Raw genomic sequence first — 12,315 nt, 5'->3', positions numbered from 1 at the left:
CCTTTGCACTCTGGAACATGTAGTTTCCAATTATTCTATATGTTTATTTCAGGAATGTGTTAAGATGTATTCTTGTTCACAAGTTCATCAGATTGTTTCATCAATCAGTTGTAAACGTCATATATGGTTTTTATATTTCTCCGATTTAAATGCTTTATCTCATATTTCAGTTTACTTGCTTCTTTGGTTCTGTTTTTTCTGCGTTTTTCTTCTTTCCTTTTTTTTCTCTTCCTTTTTTCCTTTTCCTTCTTTCCTTTCCTTTTTTATTTTTTCAACCGTAACTTTATTGTCCCATGTTTTGCTAAATCTTTGTATATTCTCCTGTTTACTCCCCTCCAGTGGGGTTAGTAATCATTCCTCAAAAAAACAGAACCAAAGAAGCAAGTAAACTGAAATATGAGATAAAGCATATAAATAAATCGGAGAAATATAAAAAACACATATGACGTTTAAAACAGATTGATGAAACAATCTGATGAACTTGTTTGGCAACATCGAAACGCGTTGATCTGACACGCTTGAAAGCCCTTAATTAATGAAAATTAAAACCAAATAAAAACAGCAAAATAACCATTTCGGGAGTGCGGCCCGTTTTTCCTTCCGAGGAAGGATCTGTTCATAAATACAAAGCGGCGTGGTTCAGCCGCAGGAGCTTGCACCCACGCCGAGTGCCTTGTGAACCGGGAGCATTGAACCAATTTGCAAGGATATATATATATATATATATATATATATATGCAAATTGAGGTACATAGGGAGTACCAAATTACAAGTGCACAAACGAGTTTTACAACATCTAAGAGCCATGACGAATGGTGATGCAACATACCCGGTAGCTCGCCATTTTAAGGAGTGTCATGAGAATAACTTGGAGGATTTAAAATATTATGTTATTGACACTATCCTACCTCAAAAACGGGGCGGGCACGGGGAAGCCCTATTGCGTAGATTAGAAACTCGTTATACACTGGAACTGGATAGTATGATACCCCAGGGTCTAAATTTTACTGAAGATTTTTATACTTGTCTGTAAATTACATCATGTATTTTTAAAGGGGTTTGAAGTAAGAGAACATTCTGTAGCACTTTACAATTGACATATGCCAAAATGAAACTTTTTTTCTTTTTCCTTCTAAGTAAACTTTATCTATTGATTTATATTCTTTTGCACATTTTGCACTTAGATAGGTCACGGCTGTGATCGTCTTAATATTATGATATTTAGCACATAGCACTTTAGGCCATTTGAACTGCATGGAAAACATTATTGATAAGGCCCACTGGGGCATTATTATTAGAGAGTCTATTGTTTACAACACATTCCTATTGTCTATTTTGCCATTTTGCACAAACACACTATACCTAAACAAAATTAGTTAAGGTATATGGTTGCTGCTGCAAAAAAAAGATTATTTTTTAAGAAACTCTTACAGAGGGTTTTTTAACAAAAAAAATGCCTTTTAAATATATTTTATGTGTATTTAAATCATGAATGTGTTGATAATATTTATTTATTGACTTTCAGTATTTATTAGCAGTAACGGTGGAATTAACAATGTACTCGGCTTTGCATTTATCAAACTGCACGTAGTATGTTTTCCATGTTGATGCCGAGCGTGATTTGCACTGTCACTTTAAAAATGGGAGGCACTCCTCATGCGAGTCATGTGAGCAAGGGCACGGAGTTGCCCGAAACGCGTCATGGCGGTGGTGCAGGGCGTTATGCATTAAAACATCAATTATATGCACCGCAATCTGGGTCTGCGTCCGTTTGTTTATGCAAAGAAAACGAGAAAAACTGAATCTGGAGTATATATATATATATATATATATATATATATATATATCCCTAAATTGAGGACACACTCGCAGGCAGATGGTTCCTCTGAATCCTTTATTTAAAACCAGAAAAAACAATCCAATTGTTCACTTCACCTGCCGAGTTTCGTAGCCTCCTGCTTCTTATTCATAGGCTGTGCTCGAGTTACAGAGGTACTGTCTCCCTTGCTTTTCAAATGCATGCTGATCTGCCCTCCAGTGGGCTTCACAGGTGTGTCCAAATTCTGATGCATGCTGGGGCTTGTAGTGCATTCAATCATACCCTCCAGTGGGTTCTGTGTTTTACCAGTCATATTTTCGAGTTTCAAAGCCCTCCAGTGGGCCTCAATTTGTAGTCTAGTTGGCACTGTAAATCTGCCATCCCACACTGAGGCTCAGCATGATTCCAAGCCTATGCATACATATAAAGTGTGATTTTCACATTAAAGTTAACCATAGTTAATGTAGACCTCAGTTTAAATGATTGACACTAACCTGACCTGTCTTCTAGCTGCTGTGTATTTTTCTCCTTCTCTGGTCTCAGGAGCCAAGCTGTAACTACCAACTTTTAACTCTGCCCTTGCTCAAAGACTTAGACTCCTGAGCAAATCCATTCTTGCTTATGTGACTCAATCTTTATTTGATTTCGTCTTTCAGAAGCATTACTTGCTGACACCTTGTAGTATTTTCATTTATGCTGTAATGTTCCCTTTAACCTTGTCCCTGGCTGCTCAGCCAGTGCGAGTGTTCTGTGTAGAACGTTGGTGTGATTGACATGAGTGGAATGCTTGGGTGTCTGGTGTGAGTGTTGTCAGTTGGAAGATAGGCTGAGCAGCTAGCAGTCTGCTCCTGGTGGGGCTCTGTATCTATTCTTCCTACAGACTTAATAAACTACCTGAAACTCAGCTTGGCTACGTCTACTATGTCTTCTGAACACATGGGGCCAGCCCACTACATTTTGGCGACAATCTTGAAGGGATTTATCCTCGTTCAACGTGCCCTCAAACAGGAATTAAGTTAAAGCTGATGGATCTAAGAAGTAAGAATGTCGTATAAAGTAATAGAAACTTGTGGAAAAGATTATGGACAAGCACGCTTCGTAGACCCACCAGTGTCCATCACATCAGACAGCCCCTACTCAAGCGTGCTCTACTCTGTGTTACGTGACTTCATTATCAAGAACGGTGCCTTCAAATAAAGTAAGCCACTTCATTTTTGTCGTTCTTTAATGTAACTGATATATTATGGACTCAGCGCATGCGGAGTTTCACATGTACATTTATTCTGCAACAAGCCTGTCAACCTCCTGATGTGTGCGCTACTAAGGAGGTGCTTTGCGTGCTCCTGGCAACCTACTCCAGGAGAGCAGTGGTGTCTACAACTACAATTTGCAAGGTGTGTTTACTCCAACTGTGGCATTGAGGAACTGGACTCAACATGAAGATGTGTTTGGGACACACACCAGAGGTGCCTTACAGGCGCATGGGAACCGCAAGCACTAGGTAAGAGTAATGTCCTAGTGGCACTGTGTTTAATTGTGTCTGGTCTGCCAGCCAACAATACGGAATCTGTGTAGTGAGCTACATTGACTGTGTGACATTTGTCGTCCTTCATTGTTGGTGACCCTTGAGTCAACATTGCATCGGTGCCAGTTCCACTGCCACCTGCCGCTTCAAAAAACGGAGGCGAAAGACACGCTCACCTACTGGCATCAATCTGCCCTGCTAGACCTGCCACAGATCTTCAGTGACGTCTCTTCATCGTTGTGGTATAGTTAGCTGTTGTGCAGCGCTTTGCAGCATGCTGTGACCGTAAGCCTCTCGGCGTGCGTCTCCTGAGCGTGCCGCCATCTTTTGATTGGAGGTTTCGGTCTGATGTTATGGATTGCTGTGTCTTTTGCCTCGTGTCATCTGCCAACCATGTTGTGTTCGGCAAATAAAGTTTTCCGCTTCTCAAGTCAGCATCGCAGTTTGAGGATTGTTTTGCTCCACTTTGTTTTGGCTGCAACGTTTTACTTGTAAGCGCCATGGTTGTTTCTACGTTGACCGGTGAATAATTTTTTTTTAACTCTTGTTTGCCTCAGCAATGCCTTTTGGGTAAGCGCAACCGTCGTCCGGACTGGAATTAACTTCCAGGCAGTCTCTACGTGTGAACTGTGTTTTGAGTTTGGTTGGTTTCTTAACACTTCGGGGAGTCATGTGGTGAGTTCCAATTCTTTAACAAGCCAAAGAGCCCTTCCATCTTCAGTGGGCGTCACCTCTGCTGCAAAGTACTATCTTCTTGCATGTCTCCTGGAGCCACTTCATCTGTGCGAAGTCCTGTTTGTACTTGAAACGCCTGTTCCCCATTATCGCGTTGACAGGCACACCATTGAAATTTTTTGGGGTAATTCTAGTGTGGTGCATGATTAAGAGATTTAACGTTAAAAAATGTTATTTCACAGGAAAATGAAACTTATGAGTTGACAGTGACTTGTTATTGCTGTATGGGGATATTGTTGTTTTCCATTTCACAGGTACAGGTTTTGTTGTCATTGAATCTACTACATTTTTGTTTCTGACATAGCATCCCTGCCTAAGGGATAGGAGTGGGTCTCTGTCCCATGTCCCCCCTTTACATTCTTGCTACAGTTTTGCTAAGCCTTTGTACATTGACTCTTGGTGATGGCTTAAGGGGTGTATTCCCTTGCTACATTTGGTACGGGTTTCAGCCCCATTTCCATGTCATTTGTCTCTCTACATATTTGTTGTTAACCCTTACGCTGTTTGGGCTATGGGGTGTTTTTTTTCCCATTTGTGTATGTTGGATACATCTTTAATTTTCAGGTGTGTTTTTGGGCGTTAGTCGCAGCACCTCATTTTGCGTCCTGATGTGTATAAGCCGCCACGCGCCTCACCGTGTCATTTTGTGTAAGTCGCCCTGCGCCTCATGTTGTCAAGTCATGTGTAAGTCGCCTCGCGCTTCAAGTTGTCATGTTGGGTGTAAGTCGCCCTGTGTTTCACGTAGTCCTATTCGGCCACATGCATCAAACGATTTTGGAGTCGCAAACGGTGCGAATCGGAAAATTCGTCCGTTTACAATTCCAAAATCATTTTTGGGTATGCATGAAACATTTTTCCAAAAACCGCAATTTTTTGGAATTCCTAAAAATGTAATTGCATTTAAGGAATCGCATTTGTGCGATTCCTTAAATGCAATGCATGATTTTTTTTTTAAATGCAAATTTTCAAATAGGAGGTGCAAATTAACACGAGGTTGACCCTCGTGTTAATTTGCGAAATCCTCCAAAAAAGCTAAAAAAAAGCATTTTGTAAAGTGTCATGTTACACACACACACATGTTCTTTGGACATGTGTGTGTGAAACTTGCACTCAAAAAAACATTTCAAGGGTGCAGGGGGGGGTCCTTTGGACCCCCCTCAGCACCCTTGCAATGCATCAACAAATTGCGAATCCTAAAAAATAAAATGCAAAACGGCATAGATTCCTATGGGCCTAGGCCCATAGGAATCAATGTAATGCCATTGGAATCGCAAATTCCGAAAATTAAAAAATCCCCCAAAAAATTCAGATTTGTTGATGCATAGGATTTTGCAATTCCTAAATTGCGATTCCTTAATTTTCGCAATTTAGGAAAAGCAAAATCTTAGAATGATGCATGTGACCGATTGTGTGTAAGTCACCCTGCGCCTCATCCTGCTTTTACGTCGTCATGTTGTGTGTGTAAGTCACCCTGTGCTTCATGTTGAATTATTGTGTGCGTTTGCCACTTTGCTGCATCTGTGTTTTCTCGTGCTGCACTTGTTCTTGAGTGATAGTCCCATACTACACTAGTTGTTACACTGCTTTTAGCATGGGTCCCTCACATGAGGGGTAGTGTGTTGGGTCATTGTTCCCTTCCACACAGTCTCCTTACATGAAGAGTACTTCCTTGGGAATCATCCACTCACAGTGTTTTAGTCGTAGGGTACGTTTTCCCCTATACTTTCTATGTTTCTCACTAGGTATCTGTGAGCTGTTTTGACATTTTGTTCTTTTTCGCTTTTTGTTCTCTATTAAAGGAGGAGGATTATGTTAGTGTTTTTCCTTTCATTCTTCTTTCCTCCTTTGTGTGTCTGTTTTCCCTCTTGTGATGTGGTTTTACCATTCATCCCAGGGTTATGGACTGTTTTCATATTTTGTACATTGCTGTGTATAGTTGTTTTCATTTTAATGTTGTTCCATTTATTTTTCAATATAAAAGGGAGAGGATCTGTAGAATTATCATGTTATGCTGTAATGTTCCCTTTCACCTTGTCCCCAGCTGTTCAGCCAGTGTGAGTGTTCTGTGTAGAATGTTGGTGTGATTGACATGAGTGGAATGCTTGGGTGTCTGGTGTGAGTGTTGTCAGTTAGAAGATGGACTGAGCAGCTAGCAGGCTGCTCCTGGTGGGGCTCTGTATCTATTCTTCTTATGGACTTATTAAACTATCCGAAACTCAGATCGGCTATGTCTTCTCAACACGTGGGGCAAGCCCACTACACACCTCCTGTCTGTCCTTTATCACAAATTTTCAGATTTTCTTTAGCTTTGCAAATTAGGCAATTTTCCCTTCATGGGAAACTGAATTTACTCGATATGCTCCAGGACACCTCTTACCATTTTGTTGTATTTTCTAATTTTGAAGTGATTCAAATTTCATAATGGAGACATTCATGTAAGTGACCATTTATCTTTGATAACCTTTAATAATTTGAGTTTGTAACTTTGCTAAGTCTGCTAATAAAACTTCAAGGGTTCAAATCCACTACTCTGTCAGACTTTGTGGTGCTTACGGTCATTGATGTGTTGTTGATTAGTCGATGTTAAGCCATAGTTCGGGACTAAAGATGCATCTGCTTGAATGCAGCTTGTACTTTAGTTTGCACCAACGATTTACACGGTGTAAATCCCATCCTGCTGCATTCACATACGGGCATAGCTTTAAAAGAACGGATAGGACCAGCAGGGAGTTCTCTACAATGGTGTCGAGAGACCACCATACGAAGGTCAGACCAGCATTTCAGACTAAATGTTAACCAAAAACATGGGTGTTCCTAAATGCCCTCATAATCTTCATTCGATTCAACCGGAAACTGAAAATTAGAGGACAGGGGTCCTAACACTTCTATGTTCTTCATAATGCAAACAAAATAATGAAGATGCAAATAAAATATAAATATATCTTAAGTACTACCGCATTGCCTGCGCACCTTCGTGCTGCAAATCACTGACCATCTAAAATAAGATCTATTTCAAGGACATCATGTTTTCGAGCATCATCGTATTGATTTACAACGGCAGAGACTTTTAGCGCAGCATACGTTTGTGTGACATGAATATTTTGGGCGTCTGTTCTCTTCGCTCTAGTCCTTACCTGTACCTCTACTGGGATTCTGAACCGTTAATGCAGTAGAATATGGGGCTGCTGCCAAAACAACCCGAACCCTGCATAGAGATGACAGATACACCCATCCTGGACTCATCATGGAAGTCGCCATGTTTCATTCTACTTCAACGGAAGCCGACAAGGTTAAGGCAAAGCTTAAACTGCTAGGCGCTGGACGCGCAGGGGACACAGATGCACACGAATGGCGCAGACATCTTGAATGCACAGCCAGGACTCTTTAATTGATTGAGTTATTGTGTTCGAAGGATGTTCATCAGTATTTTTACTGAGAAAGTATGCCGTGCAGTACGTTTTTAAACATGCTTTGGAGCAACTAGAAATTTCGGAAAAATACGGACTTTACCTATATACTTTAAGAAAATAATTCCCCTAAAATAATTGACTTTTTTAGGGAATTATTTTATATGAAAACTGTGTATTGTGTTTTTCGATTGAGTGAAACGGAAGCATTTAGCCTATTCTGCCTTTCTTTACATCGGTTATTTTTCCTTTCTTTAGAGCGAATGAGAAACGATCCCAAACGAAGCTTTCTTGAATGCGAGGCTGGGCACGCTAGGCGTTGTTCCGATTAAGAGAACATGTTATTTCCCCCATTCTTATTAATCGGTTTTAATAGTCTTCATCACAAACTTTACTTCTTGCTTTTGCTCTACTGATAAAAGAAACATTCAAATGTAGGTACTAGAAATATTATAAACTCACTGCCCCCTAAAGGTAGGATGGCCAGGTTTTCGGAATAAAAAAAATCAGACGGCCATGCCATAGAAATAGGACTAAATGTTGCATTGCGCTACAGTTCCAGCAGTCGTCTGTGTTATTTATTGGTCGATTTGAAAAACCTTTAATCTGAGAACCTATATATTGGAGGTAAAGGGGTGGCAATATAAAGGGGGTGGAGTCACGGAGACAGAGTAATGAAAAGCAGTCTGACAGTCAGTCAACTACATTTATTTTTTAAAAACTCTTCCACAAATAAATTGGGAACAACGTGACAGTAAATATGTTCTGGCTTAATTGGTTGCAAAGGCTACATTTTAAAATAATTTCTTGGGTTAGGGCACCTGCTCCAGAGACATTTGCACGCTCAGTAAATTTCAAGGAGTAATAATATTGGTAAAATAACTGGTGGCTAAGGCACCTGCTGGAGAGGTCAGTATTTTGTATAGTCACAGTTTTGACACATAAAGAAGCATAGTCTCCTGCAAAGAACATCATGTAAGCAGCGGCGGCTGCTGCCAATCCGAGTTGGGAAGGGGGCGGATTTTATTATTTTAATTATAAGAGTACACTCCCTGCCGGCCGCCACAATCTTCTGCTCACGCGCCACACTGCTCCTCTGCGGTTGGCACACAATTCTATGTCAGGACGGAGGCTCCGATTATGCTTTCTCTATTTCTTTACTGAAATAAACAGCAGCCAATCAGCACACAGTAAAGAAAAAACGAACTACAATACCCATGAACCTGGGTAACCATAGAGTACATAACAGTATATTAAGGGTCATAGAGGTCACAACTTCCTCTTTCTTTGCTGCTGCAGCCGCAGCCAGTTAAGTGCACGTTTCTTTCTTATGCTTTGAAACGTTGTTTTGCAATTGTTGTATATTATATAGGCTTTGTTGCTTCTGCCCGCGCTTTGCGCTGTTACATACCGGCTATTTGTTCCGTTTCGGCTTCAGCCGCTCTGTGCTTTGCTCCGGTGCCGTTTTCCGTTAGGGAGCGTGTGTTCACCTCCCGGTTGTCGGCGTGCTGTTGCTGCGCCGCTTTTCCTTCCAGTGGAGCGGGAGACGGAAGGCAGGGAGACTGCGCGCTTCGTTCGCGCGTCTCTCTTCTGTGCAGGCTGCTGTCAGCGTGCAAGCGCGACAGCTTTATTGACATTTGCTGCCGTCCCTGTCACGGAGCACGAATAAAACAGCTGCGTCTGCCTCACAGCTATTGCCCACTGCCTGTCGCCAGTTTGCCTTCACCTACGCCCCATTTCAGGAGATAAGTGGGGTTGTTATTATATGGGTTACTCTTTTCAAGCCCTTCCTCCACTATATATATATATATATATATATATATATATATATATATATATATATATATATATTACCTACTGGCGGTCGCCAGTAGGTATATATAGTTAGGATTTTTTCTCTATGGGATTTTTGAAAATTCTATGTCTAATAACTTTGGCGTTTGTGGACGGAATTGGCTGAAATTTTCAGGAAAATGGAACATTTTGTTTCTGAGCAGCCCCTGAAAATTTAGGGGGGGTTCGTCAAGGGGGGGCCGAGAAAAAAGGGGGGTCCCAAAACGTGTTTTTAACATTGAGTTTTCCATAGGGCGGTTGGCCTCACTTTTAGCCCGAACGGCTGAATGGATTTGCACGAAACTTGGCAAAATTGTAGGGACTGGTAGCCCGATGTGCCTTTTGTAGGTCTCAATATATGTGCTCCAGTGGATTTTGAGAAATTAACGTTTAAAAAAAGATATATATCTGTAACAGCGGACCGGGCAGCGCTCCAGGACGCATACTTTTCGCGCAACGGAGCTTTGTGAAGCGAAGCTGATTGGTTCTCCGGCGTCTGTCAACATTCCAAACAGTCCGTAGCGGCCGCCATCTTGTCTCTCGGTAGGATCGAGAGACAAGAGGAGGCCAAAGCGAAGGGGCAAATGACCATAAGGGGGAATAGTAGATCCTCGCTGACCCCCTACGTTTGATGTGGAGGTTTTAAAAGGGCTCCGCGGGGCAAAAAAAAAACAAAATAATAATAATCGAACGGCTGAATGGATTTGCACGAAACTTGGCAAAATATTAGGGACTGGTAGCCCGATGTGCCTTTGCTAGGTCTCAATATATGTGCTCCAGTGGATTTTGAGAAATTAACGTTCAAAAAAAGATATATATCTGTAACAGCGCTCCGCTTCGCGTACTTTTCGCGTTACGGAGCTTTGCGAAGCTGATTGGTTCTCCGGCGTCTGTCAACATTCCAAACAGTCCGTAGCGGCCGCCATCTTGTCTCTCGGTAGGATTGAGAGACAAGAGGAGGCCAAAGCGAAGGGGGAAATGACCATAAGGGGGCATAGTAGATCCTTCCTGACCTCTTAGGTTTGATGTACCATTTTGTCAAGTTTGGTGTAATTCCGTTCAGCCATTCAGGCTGTAGACGTATGTAAATGTCCTATGGAAAATTGCATGGGGAAAACACATTTGAAAGTGTTGAAATTTAGAACCAATTAAAATGTTACTTTGGTTTTGTATTTGTGTGTGATGAAAGTTAATTGGTTATGTATATATGTCAAATGAGAGGAAACCACAGCCATTTTGTGATACTACTGTCTGAGGTACATTTGTGAGGAATTTTTGGTGGTGAATTTCTGGTGTTTGATTTACACAGTACTAACACTTCTGCTACTTTTAAAAAGGTGAGTTGTTAATTTGTAAGGGGAACTATGTTGTACACTTGAAGATAATTTGAAAAATGTTTTCTGTTATTTATTTGCAGTCCTTCTGTTATACTAAATACTTGATAAAGTTAGTTTTATATTATGTATTACTAAAAACGATAAATGAAAGTGATTATTTTTTTCTGCAATTTACAGCAAGCAATTTCAAAATAAAATGGCTCACAATGAAGAGACCGTGGCAATTTCTTTTGAATTGTCCACTACATTGATTGAAATTGAGAGCACCAATAATGAAATATTGTCACAAGGAGGACATGACTTGTATGATTCCATTAGATTGATTGAAATGGACAGCACCAAGAATGAAATATTGTCACAAGGAGATGACTTGAATGATTCCACTACATTGATTGAAATTGAGAGCACCAATAATGAAATATTGTCACAAGGAGGAGATGACTTGTATGATTCCATTAGATTGATTGAAATGGACAGCACCAATAATGAAATATTGTCACAAGGAGGAGATGACTTGAATGATTCCACTACATTGATTGAAATTGAGAGCACCAATAATGAAATATTGTCACGAGGAGATGACTTGAATGATTCCACTACATTGATTGAAATTGACAGCACCAATAATGAAATATTGTCACAAGGAGGAGATGACTTGAATGATTTTTTTGATCAATCTCTTGATGGCGAATTTATCGAGTGTTTGGAGACCATAGAGTTACAAGAATCATCATTGGAGACTTTTAATGAGGACATTGCTGATGAGGACATGTTACTAGTTCTTTCAAATTTAGAAAATTCTGAAGAATAAATTTATATTTAGAAATCAAAAATTGTTTGAGACATTATTCATTTTTATTTTTAATTTATGAGGTTGTAGCGAAGTGATTGTAGTATAAAATGAGACTTATAGTATAGAGTGCAACATTTTTATGTTACATGGTAAGTTTACTCATATTTACTTCCCTTCTGCCACTATATTATCTCCAATGTGTATTTGACATCTCTTCTTCATCTCCGGCCTCCTTTCTCTCACTGTGTGTCTCCGATGCATCTTATCGCTGCTATTTTGTGTAATTACAGAAGAGAGTAAAATAAAATAGTTCGGAACGTGAAAAGGGGGCAAAGTAGAGTACTCCTCACCCCCTAGGCCTTTTTAGGCGGTCCCAAAAGGATCAGTTTCTGCTTTCCTGAGAGATTATGGTATGAGTTCCATATACCACAATAACTTGCATTACAACATGCAAGATATCTATCTCCTATTACCAACTTTTGGAGATATTCGCGCTAAGCGCGAATATCTCCAAAAAGTAACACCTGCCCTGAGCAGTTCTTAGCCATGTTATCCAATGGGAGGTGGATAACATGGCTAAGAGCATTAGCTCGGTAATGCATGAATATCGCTGAGTTTTTAGCGATATTCATGCATTGCGGCCGTTTATTATCGCATTTGCGATAAACCTTGATAATAGCAAGGTTTATCTTCGATAATTTCTGACGATGCTTAGTGGTAAAAAATTGGTTGGTAAGCATCGTTAGCGATAAATATCGCTTAACTTTGGTAATATGCCCCAACGTCTGTTAACGTTCGATTCGAAGGAAATGAGGAAGTGTTGAAAAACATTGTCTGCGCCATCTTGCCTTTTTTGAAATGCCACA

At 40.5% G+C, this 12,315-nt stretch overlaps 1 protein-coding gene across 1 annotated transcript in view; it reads right to left on the bottom strand.

Moving 5' to 3' along the window:
* MRPS35 (mitochondrial ribosomal protein S35) overlaps nucleotides 1–7,420 on the bottom strand; it is a 303,716-nt gene extending 296,296 nt beyond the window's left edge. The window contains exon 1 of the mRNA XM_078673752.1: nucleotides 7,214–7,420. Coding sequence (XP_078529878.1) covers nucleotides 7,214–7,337 — 124 coding nt within the window. The 5' untranslated portion in view covers nucleotides 7,338–7,420. The remainder of the gene's footprint in view (nucleotides 1–7,213) is intronic.
* Nucleotides 7,421–12,315: the final 4,895 nt, after the last annotated feature.

The sequence above is a fragment of the Lissotriton helveticus genome, chromosome 1_1 (assembly GCF_964261635.1).
Source record: "Lissotriton helveticus chromosome 1_1, aLisHel1.1, whole genome shotgun sequence".
Taxonomy (NCBI): Eukaryota; Metazoa; Chordata; class Amphibia; order Caudata; family Salamandridae; genus Lissotriton; species Lissotriton helveticus.
The sequence above is the reverse complement of the archived record's forward strand: the minus strand, read 5'-3'. Positions and strand labels throughout refer to the sequence as shown.